A 19925-nucleotide genomic window follows, 5' to 3' on the forward strand; every position below is an offset into this window, starting at 1 on the left:
CGAAGAAGGTAGAACCCTTAACACACTTAAAAGTGTTTGTTATGTGTCAACTTCTGTATTTTTAACTAAATCTCATCCTTTGTGGATTGTAGACTCGGGAGCCACAGACCATGTAGCCAGAGATCGAAATACGTTCGTGGAATTTCGACGAATTCCAAGTGGAGCGAGATAGATTTATGTAGGAAACAATTCCAGAGTAGAAGTGAAAGGAATTGGCACTTGCCAACTTATCATGCGTGGTGGACGCACTTTATTTCTACATGATGTTCGTACGCTCCGGAGATTCGAAATCTTGTCTCTGTATTGGTATTAGTCAAACTTGGTTTTAGTATGAATTTTCACAATAATGGTGTGGATTTGTTGTTAGGAACAACTTTTTATGGTTCTGGTTATTTCATGGATGGCTTTATTGTATTGGATAACGAACATACTAGTGTGAATGTATGTTATTCCCTGTTTGCATCTTCTAGTTCTAATTAGAATGATGTGAATACATGGCATGCTAGACTTGGTCATATTGGCCAACAAAGAATGAATAGATTAGTTAAAGATGACTTACTAGGCAATATTGAGAAAGTTGAATTGCCTACCTGTAAGCATTGCCTAATGGGAAAAACAACTAGAAAGCCATTTGTAAAAGGGATAAGAGCTGAATTCCCATTACAATTAATTCATATTGACATCTGTGGCCCGATGAATGTTAGGGCAAGGCATGGTGCTGTTTATTTCATCACATTTATTGATGATTATACTCGATATGGATATGTCTATTCGATATCTCATAAATCAGAAGCATTTAGTTGCTTCTAGAAATTTATGACCTTAGTGGAAAATCGGTTAGATAAGAAAATAAAACCTTTGAGATCCGATCGAGGTCGAGAATATTTATCTGATGAGTTAAATCTATGTGATGAAAAGGGAATAGATAGACAGGTTATCTATTCCATACACTCCGCAACAAAATGGTGTTGCCGAAAGACGAAATGAACCCTACTTGAAATGGTTAGGTCCATGATGGCACAAGCTAATTTATCGATTGCCTTTTGGGGCGATGCTTTATTAATCGCTGCCTATGTACTTAATAGAGTGCCTTCCAAATCGCTCACTTCTACCCCATATGAATTGTGGATAGGTCGAAAACCTGATTTAAGCTTTCTCAAACCTTGGGGTTGTGCTGCCTATATTCATGAGTCCTCGCATAAATATGGAAAATTAGGACCAAGAGGCAAAAAGAGTATCTTCATAAGATACTCAGAACATTCAAAAGGATATATGTTCATAGGTGAGTAAGAAAGTGGAAATGTGATTGAATTTGAATCACGAGATGTCACATTCTTAGAGAATGAATTTCCAAGAAAGGGCGAAATAGGTGAAGATTGTTCCCTATTTGAGACATTCGATCAAGATAATGAGATCGTTGGACATAATGATCCAAGTGGAAGCAATGTGAGAGGTGGGGAGTTGAATACAAACCAATCTCCATTGCAACCACTTGATGAATCAATGCCATTATCTAGTCCGAGTAGGAGCGTATTAGAGGATGAAGTACCTTTGGTACAATCTTCTCCACGACGATCCGGTCGCAAAAGCATTCCTCGATGACAATTTGAAATTGAAGGGAAAGCTTTCATGATCGCTCCATTGGATGAATATGAGCCAAGAAATGTGAATGAGGCTCTATCTTGCCATAATAAGGAAAAATGGATGAAAACAATACAAGAAGAGATGGAGTCAATGAAATCAAACCAAGTTTGGGAGCTGGTTGATCTTCCGAAAGGACACAAAGCCATTGGGAATAAATGGGTTCTCAAAATAAAGCGTAAGGTTGATGGCTCAATTGAGAAATATAAGGCACGCCTTGTGGCGAAAGGATATAACCAACAAGAAGGAATTGACTATGAAGATACTTTTTCTCCTATGGTAAAATTTACCTCAATTCGCCTCATTCTAGCAATAGTGGCTAGTTTGGATCTTGAATTACATCGGATGGATGTAAAGACTGCTTTTCTCAATAGAGAATTAGATGAAGAGATTTACATGGAACAACTCGTTGGGTTTGTTAAAAATGGCCAAGAACAAAAGGTATGTTGACTTTTGAGATCGATATATGGCATTAAGTAGTCTTCAAGACAATGGTATATACGCTTCAATAATGCCATAGTGGCATATGATTTTGATATAATTAATGAAGATAATTGCGTATATATTAAAAGGTCTAAAGGTCACTTTGTAATTTTATCATTATATGTTGATGATATATCGATTGCTGGAAATAATATGGAGTTTGTGAAGACAGTCAAAAGTTGGCTATCTTCTAATTTTGAAATGAAAGATATGGGTGAAGCTACATACATTCTCGGAGTTAAGATTTCGAGAGATCGTTCGAAAAAGTCATTATCTCTTTCGCAAGAGACGTACGTCAATAAAATTCTCGAACGATTTTGTATGCAAGATTGCAAACCCATTGATACTCCTATTGCAAAAGGTAATGGGTTGAGCCGAAGAATGTATCCTAAGACTCCACAAGAGCAAGAACGTATGAAAAACGTTCCATATGCCAATGCTATTGGAAATCTCATGTACGCTATGATGTGTACAAGACCCGATATTTGTTATGCGGTTGGATTGGTCGGTAGATACCAATCCAATCTAGGTCAAGCACATTAGATTGCCATTAAGAGAATCTTGAGGTATCTGAAAGAAACTGGTGATTACTCGCTAACTTATCAAGGAAGTGATCTGCACCTAGAGGGCTATACTGATGCCGACTAGGGAGGAGATTTGGATAAGAGAAAATCCACTTCTGGAAATGTATTCTTCTTGAATAATGGCGCCATATCGTGGAGCAGTAAGAAACAACAGTGTATAGCCTTATCCACCATGGAAGCCGAATTCGTGGCATTATCGGCGGCAACACAAGAAGGTGTTTGGCTTAAAAGATTTATGGATCATTTGGGTGTTACAAGTGATGCTGCAAAACCTGTGAAGGTTCATTGTGATAGTCAAACAGCAATGACTTATACTAAGGATCCTAAGTTTCATAGTAAGATCAAGCACATAGACATTAAGTATAACTATGTCAAGGACATGGAAGCACGAAAGGAAGTGAACCTACGGTATATATCTACGCATAGAATGTTAGCAGATCCCATGACAAAGCCAATTCCTAGAGATGCTTTCTTTGGTCATATAAAGACTCTAGGATTGCGTAGAGGTTAATGTATTGAATATTTATAATTTCTTTTCCCTGAACATCAATAATTGATGATGTTGTTTATTAATATTGAAGTCTATAAGTTTATTTGATATTCATGCATATTAATGCTTAGTGCACTATATGTTAAAAAGGTATGTCGGATAGATGAGAGGTTAGCCCACTCGCACGGGTAACCGCCTCTATTTATTATGTAGTGAATAGAGATGAGGCAATTTTAAGCCTATTATCTAAGTGATAATTGAGAGCTCAAGCTTAAAATAATAATACCGCCTTAACATGATGTTAAAATCATGACTTATTACTTACAATGTTCGGAAGTGAAATAACCCACATATTTCGCTTTATCTGTCTTAAATGCCGGATGAGAGTTTTGATGAAAACTCTTGGCTGGAGTTGTTACGTGAACTCAAGTTAGACACCGAGTGTGTCAAGATGAGCATCTATACGGTATTAAAATGGAAAGACATACGCTCCATAGGGAAGGAGAACATACCGTAATACGTATTTCATATTACATATGCACTGTCGACCAATGAGAGTAGGCAAAAGTTTTGATCTCAAGTTCTCTATGCCGTGTGAGACTCTCGAGGATAAAATTCCTCATTTTTAAGTACCATCATGACTCTTCATTATTCTCAAGGTCTCTATTTAGTGTTTGCTATCTTAGGGTGTTGCCTATGGTCATGAAATTGATTCGATCTAAAGGGACATTTCTAGAAAAGCGAGCTGAACCGAAATTGAGAGATCTAATGAATGAGGAAGATTGATTTGGAGTTTTAAGTCACATTATGAATTATATTCACGGACCGATCAATTATGATTATTTGGTGTGATCATAATTGTGAATATAATATGTCAATTTTAAAATAAGATCTAGTGAGAAATTTATATGTGATCGATCGATCTATGGTACAACATACAATTCATTTCTTTTTATATCCAATTTTAGAACTGTCATATGCTCCCAACGGATATATGACAACGAGCTCTCAGTGTATGCTAGTCGCACGGGTTATTTGCCAATATGAACTTTGCGAAGACAAAAAAGTTTAGTTGTTAGTCCTCCGTGGACAAATAGGAGTTGTTTGCCCTACATGGGCAAGTGGGAGATATTAGATTAAATTAAGGTGGGGGTCCATAGGGTTATGGCGTGTGCCCATGCGGGCAACCACACCCCCTTGAGCGATTATCTGCTTCAAACGTGAAAAGTCACGTTGGTTGGTTTTACGTTAAAAAAAAGGAACGCTCCTCTCCATCGTTCTCTTCCGTTACTTTATTCTGTCACTTCTAAGAAAATAGAGAACAAGAGAACGCTCCTTCCAATTGTCGATTATCGTTTGACAGAGAAAAACTCCAAGATCGCAAAGGGCTTCTAACCGGTGATCAATAAAGTATGTCCTCGCGATGTATCTTCGTCGATCGGTGAATCTGGTGATCTATTGGGCATGTTTCCGCTTTTAAGTATGTATTAGATCGGATTAAGTATCCAACAGGGACAACCAATCATAAGCTTTTTCATTAACTGCCTTAAGCTCTTCCATTACTATGTCGAAATCACATACCCTTGTTGCCATGGCTGCCTTCCAAACCAAAAGTTTAAGTTCTAGTCCTTTGTGATGCAACCTGAAGTTCTCATAAAGATGCCTCAAGCAAAATCTATGTTTTGCTTCGGGCATCAAAATAGCTAGGGCTTACACTAATCCCTTTTGCTTATCACACATGAAAGTTCAGTACTTTGAATTTGCCGGGTCCGTAATCCCCAAATCTTCTGCGATCATACTAATGAGCCAATGCCATGTCTTGTATGTTTCTTGTCCCACGATCGCCCATGCAAATGGATAAATTTGATCATTTCCATCTAGGTCCACAGTTGCTAGAAGTATACCTTTGTAGCCCAATGACAAATGACAACCATCAAACCCCACAAAACGCCTACATCCTTCTAGAAAGCCCCTTCTCAATGCATCTAGACATATATAGACTCTATGACATTCTGAATTTCGACCCCATTTCGAAGCTTATAAATGAAAGAAGTATCTATCGATGTATTTCAACCAAATCTCGCTCGGATTCGATCACTCTGAGTTAACTAACCGAATGGGAAAGGCTAACTAGGATTTAAGTACGTGGACTAAAGAACTCGATTGTGGATGGTACCTTGACTATAAGGATTGCCAAGGGAATATTTTGAACCATCACGAGCCGATCCGAAATTGGTCTTAGAACAGGTTGCTAGTGTTATACGATTGGTACACGGGTGACTCCGTACAACCATTGTATAATTTGCGAATTTAACTTAAACCAATTCCTGACGATCACGCCCCTTTAAGCAAGCGATTGACCTTTGCAATTACATGACAACCAAGGTCGCCACCGATCGAGTAACTCTTAAACGTGACATTTTCACGGGTTGATAAGCGTTACTCCCAAAAAGTCACCTGTTAGTTTGAGATGCATTGAAATCGGAAAATCGACCGAGTTTGAGCATTAATTTGACTTCGGGATCAGTCGTCGAGAGTTTGGGGTTCCAACGTACAATAAATTGGACGTCGTCTCACCGAGGTAAACTAGACTAGGGATCATTCCGAATAGTTTGGAAACAAGCGAGTTCGATCGGAATTACGAAACGACGATTTTACCATTAACCCCTAATGGCCGAGAATGAGGAAGATCATTTCCCCATGTGCTCTTGACTTTTTTGGATAAGATGACAAAATTAGATTTCCTCTTACAAGTCAATTCCCTTGTCATTCAACCTTGTCTTTCTTAGGCAATCTAGTTGTCCATCAAAGTACAACAAGAACAACTCTCTACCCACTCTTACTATTCATGTCATTCAATGGTCATTCATGCTTGAGATTTTATGAGTAAGAGACAAAGGTGACAAGAGTTGATCAAGACTTGAAACCTCTCCAACCACTTTCACTATTTACATCAACTAGTCATTCCAAGTGCCCTTCATTCAATCAAGTCTATCACATGTCATAAAAATCCCAATACCAATTCTCACTTTTTACACACCCTCTTGACTAGAAGAAGGCCTTGGAACACTTCATTCCCCCTTCATTTTCCCTCCTTTGGCCGACCAAGATCTCTCTCTCCCTCACTTCTCTTTTTTCCTCTAGCTGCCCGTCGGACCAGCCCCGTTGCCGCTTGTTGTTTCAGCCATATCTCCGTCCTCCGTTGTCCAAATCTAGTGAGCCACTACTCATTGGAAAGCTCTCTCTCTCTCTCTCTCTCTCTCTCTCTCTCTCTCTCTCTCTCTCTTACCGTTCTAATGACATATTACACGTCCAAAATCCACCCGGCCCGTTTGTCTGTAGAGCCTTTTTAAGCAACGAAGGTCGTCGCCTAGATCCGGTCCAAACCCGAGGAGATTTTTAAGCCGTTTAGGGGCTCGCCTTGGCTTCATTCTTTGGTAAGACACTCCTTGAACTTAGCTTAGACATGAGGCAACATGTATTTAAGGTTGAGGATGAAATTTAGTGAGTTTTGTTGATCGATTTCGATGTGCTCTCCCTAGAATAGAATCTGCCCATTGTCGGACCAAGTCGAACCGCAAGCCTTGCTGCCCTCCTAGGACTGATTTTTGGCTAGCTTGAGCTTCGGTGAGTTGTTCCTAACCTTTCCCTAGTACGTTAGGTTACTAAGGTTCGTTTAGGGTTGGATTAATTAGAGATGGTGGGCTGTTTTATGGAGGAGTTGATGGTGCCAACAATCTGATTTTGGGGGATGGATATGAAGAACTTATGCTCGAGATATTGTGTTAGTTCAATGGTCCTTACGTGATGAAATGTGATCGGTTATATGTGTTATGCTAGGGCTGAGTTGAGGCTTAATATGCGTAGTCTTGCCTTGTTTGGAACGTGAGCTTGTTATGCTTGATTTTGCATTAAAAAGTGGTTATGGCGGAAATTGACATTTGAAGCACCATGAACCTCTAGGAACCGAGATGTTTTGCTTGATTCGTAATGAGGCTAAATAAACCAATCAACTTGAGTGTGTATTAGTTGTGTGCGATCACGAGTTGGTGATTGTGAATCAAGCGGTAGTTTGGCGAATGAATTGTGAGTGCTCGGCCATTAAAGGAAAAACGTGATTAAATGGTTTGTTATACTTAATATTCGGTTTCTACAAGGAAACATGGGCTAATTGACTTGTACTAGTCGTACTTGATATTCTTGGGTGGGATATGTGTAATCGTCCCGTGTATGTTACTTGATGCGTTGTATTGATTGGATTAATGGGCTAAAGGACTAAACATGTGTAATTGTTCGGAGAGTGATGTCTTGAGAAAAATATCCTAATTAAATGGCCAATGCATTGCGCCGCGGGTGTTTGATCCCGATTGACCTGACGAGGTCTTGCGGCTCGAGAGTCTTGTAGTCGGCCGAATCATCTCGAGGAGTTGGAGTGTCGAGAGTCACTACATTGACCGAATCATCTCGAGGTCCGGACGTGAGAGTTTTATATCGACCGAATCATCTCGAAGGAGCTGGAGGGTCGAGAGTCGATATTTGACCTAATCATCTCGCAAGCGAGAGTCGTATAGCTGACCGAATCATCTCGAGGGCCTTGAGAAGTTTGAAGTTTGCCATCCGTCGAACCTATTGGCTACATTGAGAGTAGAACCGGAAATCCAAGAAAGGATTAAGGCCTTACAATCTACGGATCTTGACATTCAGAAGATCACAAAAATGGATGTAGCAAAGAGGAAGCCCGAGTATCAAGTATCCGAGGATGGAGTACCGAAGTTTCGTGGGCTATTGTGTGTGCCCAAGGATGAAGAGCTAAGGGAAAGAATTCTTTCGGAAGCTCATCGAAGTAATTATAATATTCATCCGAGTAGCACAAAAATATGCCAGAACTTAAGACAACACTACTGGTGGAACGGAATGAAGGTGGATATTGCTAAGCATGTAGCTAGATGTTTGACATGCCAACAAGTGAAGGCACAACATTGTAAGCCCGGAGGTTTGCTTCAACCATTAGAAATTCCTGAATGGAAATAGGAACACATTACGATGGACTTCGTCATGGCCTTCTTGAGAAGTCAAAGGGGTCATGACTCGATTTGGGTAATCATGGATAGATTGATTAAATCTGCGCATTTCTTGGCGGTATGAAAGGACTTCTCCATGGACAAGTATCTTGAGTTGTATATGCGTCAAATAGTCCGACCGCACGGAGTACCAGTGACAATCGCGTCGGATAGGGACCCAAAGTTTACCACATCGTTCTGGAGAAGCCTGCAAGAGGCTATGGGAACTAAGTCGCAAGATAGTACCGCTTATCACCCCCGGACCGATGGGTAGTCCGAAAGGACAATTCAAATGCTTGAGGACATGTTACGAGCCTGTGTGTTAGACTTTAAAGGAAGTTGGGAAGAACGGTTGCACTTAGTAGAGTTTGCATACAATAACTGTTATCAACGGAGCATCAGAATGGCACCGTTTGAAGCATTGTATGGCAAAGCATGTAGGACCCCAATATGTTGGGACGAAGTTGGTGAAAGAAGTATAATGGGTCCAGAGTTAGTCGAACAGTCAATCGAGGCGGTGAAGGTCGTCGGGGAAAGGTTGAAACCAACCCAGAGCCGTTAGAAAAGCTATGCAGATAAGCGACGGAGGCCTTTGGAATTTCAAGAAGGGGATCACGTATTCCTTAAGGTGTCGCCAATGCGAGGACTATCTCGATTTGGGAAGAAAGGAAAACTAAGCCCAAGGTACGTAGGCCCTTTCAAGATATTGGAACGAATTGGGACTCCAAGATATAGACTAGCCTTGCTACCAAGTCCGTCGCAAGTTCACAATGTATTTCACGTGTCAATGTTGAGGAAGTATGAACCAGATTCGACCCATGTATTGGACCATGAGGTCATGGAAGTGGATGACTGAGTGCCGTACGTAGAAAGGCCGATAAGGATTGAAGACAAGAAGGAGCAGGTGCTTAGGAACAAGACAATTCCAATGGTTAAAGTGATCTGGGAACACTATGGGATTGAAGGAGCCACTTGGGAAAGCAAGGAAGCGATGAGATGCCAACACCCCCATTTATTTGAATAGTTGGTTGTATTGTAAATTTCGAGGATGGAATTTTTGTAAGAGGGGAAAAGTTGTGACATTTTGAATTTCGACCACATTTCGAAGCTTATAAATGAAAGAAGTATCTATCGATGTATTTCAACTAAATCTCACTCGGATCCGATCACTCTGAGTTAACTAACTCAAGGGGAAAGGCTAACTGGGATTTAAGTACGTGGACTAAAGAACTCGATTGTGGATGGTACCTTGACCATAAGGATTGCCAAGAGAATATCTTGAACCATTACAGGCCGATCCGAAATTGGTCTTAGAACGGTTTGCTAGTGTTATACGATTGGTACACGGGTGACTCCGTACAACCATTGTATAATTTGCGAATTTAACCTAAGCCAATTCCTGACGATCGCGCCCTTTTGAGCTAGTGATTGACCTTTGCAATTACATGACAACCAAGGTCGCCACCGATCGAGTAACTCTTAAACATGACATTTTCACGGGTCGATAAACATTACTCCCAAAAAGCCACATGTTAGTTTGAGATGCATTGAAATCGGAAAATCGGACGAGTTCGAGCATTAATTTGACTTCGGGATCGGTCGTCGAGAGTTTGGGGTTCCAACCTACAATAAATTGGACGTCGTCTCATCGAGGTAAACTAGACTAGGGATCGTTCAGAATAGTTTGGAAACAAGCGAGTTCGATCGGAATTACGAAACGACGATTTTACCATTAACCCCTAATGGCCGAGAATAAGAAAGATCATTTCCCCATGTGCTCTTGACTTTTTTTGGATAAGATGACAAAATTAGATTTCCTCTTACAAGTCAATTCCCTTGTCATTCAACCTTGTCTTTCTTAGGCAATCTAGTTGTCCATCAAAGTACAACAAGAACAACTCTCTACCCACTCTTACTATTCATGTTATTCAATGGTCATTCATGCTTGAGATTTTATGAGTAAGAGACAAAGATGACAAGAGTTGATCAAGACTTGAAACCCCTCCAACCACTTTCACTATTTACATCAACTAGTCATTCCAAGTGTCCTTCATTTAATCAAGTCTATCACATGTCATAAAAATCCCAATATCAACTCCCACTTTTTACACATCCTCTTGACTAGAAGAAGGCCTTGGAACACTTCATTCCCCCTCCATTTTCCCTCCTTTGGCCGACCAAGATCTCTCTCTCCCTCACTTCTCTTTTTTCCTCTAGCTGCCCGTCGGACCAGCCCCGTTGTCGCCCGTTGTTTCGGCCATATCTCCGTCGTCCATTATCCAAATCTAGTGAGCCACTACTCATTGGAAAGCTCTCTCTCTCTTACCATTCCAATGACATATTACACGTCCAAATCCACCCGGCCGTTTGTCCTGTAGAGCCTTTTTAAGCAACGAAGGTCGCTGGCCGTATCTGGTCCAAACCCGAGGAGATTTTTAGGCTGTTTGGGGGCTCGCCTTGGCTTCATTCTTCGGTAAGGCACTCCTTGAACTTAGCTTAGACATGAGGCAACATGTATTTAAGGTTGAGGATGAAATTTAGTGAGTTTTGTTGACTGATTTCGATGTGCTCTCCCTAGAACAGAATCTGCCCATTGCTGGACCAAATCGAACCGCAAGCCTTGCTGCCCTCCTAGGACCGATTTTTGGCTAGCTCGAGCTTCGGTGAGTTGTTCCTAACCTTTCCCTAGTACGTTAGGTTACTAAGGTTCATTTAGGGTTGGATTAATTAGAGATGGTGGGTTGTTTTATGGAGGAGTTGATGGTGCCAACAATCTGATTTTGGGGGATGGATATGACGAACTTGTGCTCGAGATATTGTGTTGGTTCAATGGTCCTTACGTGATGAAATGTGATCGGTTATATGTGTTATGCTAGGGTTGAGTTGAGGCTTAATATGCGTAGTCTTGCCTTGTTTGGAACGTGAGCTTGTTATGCTTGATTTTGCATTAAAAAGTGGTTATGGCGGAAATTGACATTTGGAGCACCATGAACCTCTAAGAACCGAGATGTTTTGCTTGATTCGTAATGAGACTAAATAAACCAATCAACTTGAGTGTGTATTAGTTGTGTGCGGTCACGAGTTGGTGATTGTGAATCAAGCGGTAGTTTGGCGAATGAATTGTGAGTGCTCGGCAATTAAAGGAAAAATGTGATTAAATGGTTTGTTATACTTAATATTCGGTCTCTACAAGGAAACGTGGGCTAATTGACTTGTACTAGTCGTACTTGATATTCTTGGCCGGGATATGTGTAATCGTCCCGTGTATGTTACTTGATGCGTTGTATTGACTGGATTAATGGGCTAAAGGACTGAACATGTGTGATTGTTTGGAGAGTGATGTCTTGAGAAAAATATCCTAATTAAATGGCCAATGCATTGCGCCGCGGGTGTTTGATCTCGATTGACCTGACGAGGTCTTGCGGCTCAAGAGTCTTGTAGTCGACCGAATCATCTCGAGGAGTTGGAGTATCGAGAGTCACTACATTGATCGAATCATCTCGAGGTCCGGACGCGAGAGTTTTATATCGACCGAATCATCTCGAAGGAGCTGGAGGGTCAAGAGTCGATATTTGATCTAATCATCTCGCAAGCGAGAGTCGTATAATTGACCGAATCATCTCGAGGGCCTTGAGCCTCGAGAGTCGTTATATTGACCAAATCATCTCGCTGTAATATATATATATACACACACACATACCCACACACGAAATCAAGACAATTGAAAGAAAGGAAATTGTGATGGCCAAGTTTGTGTGCTTATGTGCCTTAGTACGAAGCTTTGCCTTAATTATGAATTGGGTTTGACTTGAATTGAAATTGAAATTCTTAAGTGCCATGCCATGCTCCGTTATTGTATTTGTCATGTTAATTGCCTTGTTCATCACATAGGTTACATTACCTTGATTGATGTGATTAGAATTGTTCGAAGGTACTAATGGACTAGGTTAGGGTTAGGTTCGATTCACTAAGATGTAAATCTCATCCCGTCGCGGGATTCATTTTTTCCAGACCCTAGACCTTGACCCATTACGATGCCGAGGATTTTTGGGCTCCCGAAGGAGTTTGAGCCTGTCATTACCGAGTACCGAGTAGGACCGGATCAGACGTACTATCGACGAGCGAGTACTTTATGGGTGGACGATGAAGGCGAGCATTGGAAACCCTTTACCTTTGTGTCGTGAACATATAGAGATGGAGCCACATATTTTGGACCCCTTAGGGATGAGGTCATTTCTGACGATGTACTCGAGGCTGCTGGACCCATGAGACCCGACGCCCTCGTCGTAGGAGCCGCAGAAGTGGAGCTCATTGCGGAGCCGATACCTGTACCGGAGATTCCCGTGGCTAGACATCCCGATATGGATGGAGGACTTGAGGAGCTAGGAGCCGCCGTAGAGGACCCTATGGACGCTGGCGAGCCGGATCATGAGTTAGATGCCGAGATAGAGCCCGTGGAGGTCGAGGAGCCAAAGCCTGAAGATCTCGAGGAGCCAGAGCCCGAGGAGGTCGATGAGTCGGAGATTGAAGAGGATGAGAATTTTTATGAGATGAGCTTTTGCCCTATGTGCCCCTCGATGGCGACACCACGATGCGAGTCCAACCCTTAGATGTAGTTGGATACCTACCTTTTAGTACCCTCTTAGATATGGAGGGAGTTTAACCTAGGTTAGGTGTCATCTTTCGTTGATGCCATGTATCGCCTTAGTTCGAACCCATTGTTGTAACCGTGTTTTACATCTATGTGTGAAAACTAAGTTTTATGTTATGTGATGACTATGTTTGTGTGGTTGTTTATGCCTTTTGAGTCCTCTCATTTTATTGTACGGGTTTATTATTCATTTTCTTCCGCATGCACATTACATCTCGCGTATTCATCGCTCGTCAAGTGTTCTTGGGATTATTCGCGAGTGAATTATGGACTCGAGGGATGTTCGCGCGGTCGTAAGAATGCGGGGTGTGACAGACTCCTTCAAACTTGAATTGGTCTTGACATTGCTCACTCTTGATTACACAAGTGGATTCAGCATTGGAATCAAGAAGTGCTTGACAATAGCTTCCAAGTATCCCAAATTGCTCCTTCTCATTCCCCATGACCATACTCATAGCCGGAACCCCGGCTCTGTAGACCATTGTCCTGGACAACTTCAAAACATTTTCAGACTCCATTGTTTTCTTCATTGAAGCACTAGGTCACGTTGGATTATTCCTCAACCGATCACAATACTTGTTTGCCGGTCATTAAGAGCTCACTTGAGGAACATGTAGAGCTCTATTACATGTATGTACGGGGTTGAAGGTTTTAACTTGTAAAGTCTGCTCCCTCTACACTTTGGAGGCATATATAAGCCAACCACAACCGTTAGAACACACCGCCCTCAACTTATTTGGCGCATTCTTAGTGAACCTCACATGTTTCCCATTTTTAATAGCATAATTTCTAATTGGTCCTCTAAACTTTTTAGCATTGCTAAAGCACATCCCCAACTTGAAAGTTGGATTCTCCATATCCACCTCAAGATCAAACTCGGGATGTGTATACTCAACTTGACTATCCATATTCAGGAAATCTACATTATCGGATAATGTATCTACATACAAGCTGTAATGTCTCCAACCTCCGTACCCCTCCGCATTGAACTACCCGCTGTGTATACCCTCTACATTGAACTACCTTCTATACTTCATACATTTTTTCTGTATAACTCATTAAGATCAATAATCACAAACCCATCTTCTTTAGTACCCTCAAGACACCTATCAGACATGGCATAATTCGGTTCTTCACATCTATCACCTGGTGCAAATGGAAGAAGAAAAAACATCAAGTTGCAATTATAATCCTCATCACAAGCATGCGCAGGTCATACAACAAATCAGCCCTTCAAAGTGCAATTTTCATCCTTGAAACACTTCAACTTATCCTTATCATTGTGAACAACATTCACATGAAATATGTCAAAACAGTCTCATAAAAACAATCTCATAGCATGGCATTTTGACATATGCAGAAGAATAACATAATAAAATATTTGAACCATGAACAAATATTTGAGAAACAGAGACCACGAACACAATAGATGAAATGAAAACAGTAAATAGTGGACCACAAACAAATATTTGTGTAAATGACAAAACACACCCAAAAGAAAAAACATGTTCAAAGTAGTAACTATTTGATAAATATGGACCACGAACAACACGTAGGGACCACGACCACAACAAATACAATTAGAAAATGCATAATAAATACAACTTGTCACTAGAAAATGAAACTCACTTCCATCGATGCTATTGCTATCAGTGTCACATTCTACCATATGCCCACTCCTTATGGACATGTTACTCAACAGGTGCAATGGCCTTGTCTTGGATGAACAAAGTACCGATTGAACCAACTTAGGAAACTAACCTTTATAAAAATGAAAGAAATTAGAGGATTAGGAAAATTAGGGTTTTTGATTCGTAGATCCACTTCCGGAAGAAAACCGACCTCCGTTGAATTATAAAAAGCAAAATGAAGGACACAATTGAAACGATTGTTGAATTGGGAGGGCGAAGACTTTGTATGAACCCTAGGAGTAGAGTTTTTTCCTTTCGGTTTCTTTTGAAATCCTTCACCCTTCGATCATCTTCGTCATCGCCACCGCCGCCCGATTCACATCGCTTCATGGTCATAGGCCGCTAACGCTCGCCGGTGCTTGCTCTAGTAACACTTCCTTAGGGAACAATTTCTTTCGGTGATGAACGTGCGTTGGAGAAGAACGTGGGTGGGTTGAAGAAAAGAAAATGAACTTGCGTTTTGAGTTTTTTAATTTAATGTTTTGGCTTTTTCTTATTTAAATTTGTTTGGACAAAAATACCCTCGTTCCGATCACCCGAAATATCACGTGTTCGCTGGCCGGCAAACATTTGATCGGCCGGCAAGCCGACGCCCTTATTTGAAACATGTTTGGACACTTCAAGCCCTTAATTGAAACAATATTAGACATTTCAGGCCCTTATTTGAAACAAGGTCCATTCGAGCACTTTTTTGAAAAAATGAGGGCATTTGGGGCCCTTTTTTGAAATTTTCCCTTGAAAATTTTATGATTCATTCCATTTCGTACCTAAAATTTGAAGATTCGGGGTGCAAATTTCCCCGGCTAACTATGGAAATCAAAAATTTAGTAATCCATTGGGAGATTCGTTTTCCCCGCCACTTGAGTTGAGGATGACGGGAAAAATTATCCAAAATATCCTAAACCTATGCCGGCCTCGCATGTGACCGGCCACATAGCTAAAAAAAAAATAAAAATAAAAAGTAAAAGAAAAAAAAATACTATAATACAAATGACCACGTCGGTGTCGGTCGTGCCTCATAGAACGGTTGGGCGCTTTATTTCGGCAATTTTCGGTGAAAAAATTGGTCAAATAAGTAAAATGTGAATAGGCTTAAAATTTAATTGACAAATTTTAAGATTGAATCCATAAAATTGCAATTTGGGGGTCGGAAAATGAAATCGCAATTGACAAAGGATTATCTGGGCAATTTTTCCTCGGGCGACCGGATCAGTCTTGCCTTTCCCCAAAATGTCTCTGTCCGGAGTGGGACTGCCGATCGAAGGACGGTGCCAACTGCCATGGTCTCTCTCGCTTCCGTTGCTTCTCTGTTGCCTTCGACTCGCCTTCCTCCTCTCAGAGCCAGAACTCCCGCGACGCCCACGCCCTTCCTTTCTGCTCTCAAACCCTCCCCCAGCAAAAACCCCATCAAGGTAGGCTCCGCCGCCGACGTCCTGGAGCTCGGCTTCCTCCCTTTCCATCTCTCGTTCCCTTTTTCCCTTTGGCACTCGGTCTCATGGACTCACCTAGAATCCGGGTGCTGCTATTGCTACGTGTGTTGCAGGGGGGGAGGAGTAGGAGGAGGAGGAAGAAGATCGGGAATGGGAGTTGCAGGGCCGAGCTCTCCCCCGACGCGCCCCTCGCCGCCGCGATCGGCGCGTGTATGCTCTCTTCTTTGGTCCTCCCCGTCTCCGCGGGCTCGGAGGATGAGGAGGACGGCACGGTCGTGGACTCCACGGATGCGAGGTTCGCTGTCATGGGGATCGTCAGCTTCATTCCCTATTTCAATTGGCTGGTGAAAGTTTCTCGATTTGCGATAGATTTGATTGCTTTCTTTGGCTTCACTTTACTGTGATAAGCATTTGTTTGCTTTTATGAATGATATCGATTTTGTCAATTTACAGAGTTGGGTGTTTGCGTGGCTTGATACTGGGAAACGGCGTTATGGTGTGTATGCGCTTGTTTACTTGGCTCCATACCTGAGGTTCAATTCCTGACAATACTCGGCTTTTAAGCTCCGCTTGTTGTTCCTTGTGAGAAATTGTGATTTGGCATGTTTTCGTGTTTCCTCGGCAGCCGTCATTTATTGCTCTTCGTTTCTTGAAATTCGATGTAGAACTCTGTTTTCTCTGTTTTCTCTTGTGCTGTAAGGAGATTGGGTCTATAGCTTAATCATGCAGTTAACTCAATGCTACTTCCAGCGTAGTCTTTTGTGACCTTTTAGCCAGTGGATCTTTTCTTGAGGCATAATCGAGTTTTGGATGGTCCGTCCTTTGCTGGCACTTATTATGTGCATATTTATAGCGGTAGTATTGGTGCACCTTTAGTCGAGAAGAAAATGAAAGTTGTCCTCTGTTTAGACTGAGTTAATTTGAGAGATGGATACAGTGATTTAGAACTGCCAGTGTCCAACTGGCTTGACTAGCTTTTATTGTTCATCAGGAATGTCTAAGAGAAGGGAGTCCATCTCATTCTGGTGTTTGCTGAGGTTGCTTGTGTGACATTATTAACATGTCATTGTGTATATTCAACCGAACATGTGATGATTTATCTCTCTCTTGATGGGTTATGTATCAAATTTTATGCTTGTAAAGTTCTGTTTAAGTGGATGTTTGATTGGTTTCCCTGATTCAATGTCCTTTACTTATATTAGTTGCAGTCTTGCAAGTATTTGCATGTTTGATTTCTGTAATAACTGAAAATGAGAAGAAAAGAGGGGGCCGGGCGCCCTGGGGGGTTGGGGGTTGGGGTGTGGACTTGTTTGGGGCTTGAGGTTTTTCCTACATTCTAATTGTTTATATGGTCCATGAGGTGCTGCATTTCATTGGCATCATATGGCATCATTGTCTATACTAAACCAGGAAATATTTTATAACGGTTCATAGAATACGAAATTATATTTTAGTTTCTTAGCTTATACATACCTATTTGATCTGAAATTGAGAATTGGCTTTCTTTGTCCTCAGCTCAAGGATTTTTCTTTGCTTCAAACTTTCTCTTATTCATGCTTTGAACTAGGTGATGTGATGATGATATTAAGGATGTGCAGTTCTTACTGATATATTAGGCATCATTTTATAGTTGTTTCTTTGTATCACATGTGCCTGGATAAGTATCTCTTGAATGTTTCTATTCTGGGTGAGTTCTATTTGTAATCCATGCAGCCCTCTGAATACTTATTTGGCTAGAATTTTTTTTTCAATGATTAATGTACTCTTACGGAATTTGACATGAGTGCATCCTTCCTGTCATTGGTTCAGGTCAAATTTGTCTCTGTCACCTGAAGAGAGTTGGCTGCCAATTGCTAGTATACTTTTCTGCATTGTGCATGTTCAGGTACAAACTCTAAACCAAATAAGGAAATCACCTTGCATTTGAATTACAGTCACCAGGCTACGTTGCATTACAATTATTACAGGCGAGCTGATCTGCATGTAAATGGGCCTGGGACAGGGTCTTCTTTTCTTGTGCACCTGCCCTGCTGAAACTTAAATATGGTTTTTGCAAATCTCCGAAGTATTTTCTCTTTGCAGCTGGAGGCAAGCATGAGAAATGGAGACATTCAGGGCTTTCAATTGTTCAACAAGGCTGCAAAGCTTTTATCCTCGATATCCGGAAAGAAAGATGGTCATCAGGGATCCTCGGAGGTATTACCAATCACAAACTGTTTGTATCTCTACCATAGACCTTTTTTGTACCTAACAGTCTCCTCTTGTCAAGTAGAGCAAAAGAAAGCACATGGATTTGCCAACTTCTGATACGCGACCAAGAAATGAGATTCGGCAATGGGATGTTCCTAGAAGACCCTCACAAGATCAGGAACATAAGAATGGAGATTGGGATGACGACGAGAGAAGGGAGAAGTAACTTAACGAGGTGCAAAAATGTAGGTGGACGTGTATGAAAGATGCAAGCTGTTGATGGACTAACTGATTGTTCACCAATGCATCTTTTAGGCTAGCAACGGTGGTTACTCTTGCCTCCTACCCTAGCTTGTAGCATTTCTGTTTCAAACAAGCTGGACGATAACTCTGTTGTTTTAGTTTCTCTCGGTTTGTATGGATTAGACAATCATATAGGTGCCAACCAAGCTGATTGGGAAAGGAAAATCAAAAAATTTCTGCTTCTCTATCCCATGCTTCGGTTTGGTCTGACGACTTCCCATGTTTACCAAGAGATATGGGCGTGCACGCATTTTAATCGGGCATATTTCTGTGATGATTAACGCCTTCTCAATTTGCAAATTAATGCCTAGACTCTCCTAGCTAAGTAAATTTCGATGTTGGAACGAGAAAGTGGGTTTCGCTGCTGAATGCATTTTGAGGCAAGACATAACAAGAAAAGGTTCGGGAGATTTGTCGTTCAACTTCACCTCGTGGTTGGTGGATGCTTAATTTTTCGGGGACCAGCATCATGTTGGAGTTGCCGGTGGAGGTGTACATTTTGTACATTCCGGTGATCCGAGCAGCGCAAAACGGGAATCGCTGAAGCTTTGTGTCCATGGTTGTAAGTGCAACCACGCAGTGGATTGGTCGCGGCTTGTAATGCAGACGGTTAATGGTTCAATAGAATTGCCGAGATGAAGCTGCTCCAAAACTAATAAAAATTGGGGAAAAGGTTCTGATGAGAAGAACACGAATATACAAATGAGAGAAAAATAGATTCAGATTGCTGTTTGCATGGGCTATACACGGAGAACGTGCAAGTTTTAACTCCACAACCTTAACTCTCTTACTCTATATACGCTTCTAAGGCTTTAAATCAACAAAAAAGATTTCATTGTCTTTTGAAGTTGTCGACTTCAATATGAAAAAGGAAAAAAAAAAATTGATTGAATAGGAAAGCCACTTGGTTCTCTTTTATCCTTTCAAAGTAAAAAAATTGCAGGCAACCGTATCTTTCTTACCTGGACAAAAGACACATTATTTTGACAAAAAAACAAGAATCTTCTTTGGGGGAAGATCCAAAGCAGATTTTTTCTTCTTCAACCAAAAATCAATTGGGGTGAGAGAGGCTCGAACTCTCGACCTCAGGATAACTCAGAAGCTATGAGACCTACGCGCTAGCCAACTGCGCCACCACCCCTTGCTTGGCACGTTTTCTTTCTGGTTCATCTAGCCGTTCAATTACATTCCTAGTGATCATTCCCGGGCGAAAGTTAAACCCTTCGCATTCGACCAAAAGTGGTTGTTGCTTCGTTAATTAGTCCTTCCAAATGAAGTGGAAAAGTAACTGTAATTGGAACGCCGCTCAACACATTTGAATTTTGAAGCGCTCCCTTCTTATTTCCTAATTTCTTTACAGTGTCGTTCTTACGTAATATGACTCCCACATAAAAAAGCCTTT

General features: G+C 41.3%; 1 protein-coding gene and 1 non-coding gene across 5 annotated transcripts; one reads left to right on the top strand and one right to left on the bottom strand.

Annotated features, from left to right (window-relative positions):
* The first annotated feature begins 15821 nt into the window (after positions 1–15821).
* On the top strand, positions 15822–18797 carry LOC115732936. 4 transcript variants are annotated; one of them, XM_048285757.1, is made up of 6 exons: positions 15822–16012; positions 16144–16374; positions 16484–16563; positions 17840–17915; positions 18113–18226; positions 18303–18797. In XM_048285757.1, the coding sequence occupies exons 1-6, from the start codon at positions 15881–15883 to the stop codon at positions 18444–18446; spliced, it is 777 nt and encodes a 258-aa protein (XP_048141714.1). In that variant the 5' UTR covers positions 15822–15880; the 3' UTR covers positions 18447–18797. The 4 variants fall into 4 exon arrangements, with proteins under 4 accessions (XP_048141714.1, XP_048141715.1, XP_048141716.1 ...); XM_048285758.1 differs by having other exon boundaries at positions 15823–16013; positions 16157–16374; XM_048285759.1 differs by having other exon boundaries at positions 15823–16013; positions 16160–16374.
* Positions 18798–19579: 782 nt separating this feature from the next.
* TRNAM-CAU lies at positions 19580–19664 on the bottom strand. Its single transcript is given in 2 exon segments — positions 19580–19615; positions 19627–19664. It is a non-coding gene; the product is annotated as a tRNA-Met (tRNA).
* Between the last annotated feature and the right edge of the window lie 261 nt (positions 19665–19925).

The sequence above is a fragment of the Rhodamnia argentea genome, chromosome 9 (assembly GCF_020921035.1).
Source record: "Rhodamnia argentea isolate NSW1041297 chromosome 9, ASM2092103v1, whole genome shotgun sequence".
Taxonomy (NCBI): Eukaryota; Viridiplantae; Streptophyta; class Magnoliopsida; order Myrtales; family Myrtaceae; genus Rhodamnia; species Rhodamnia argentea.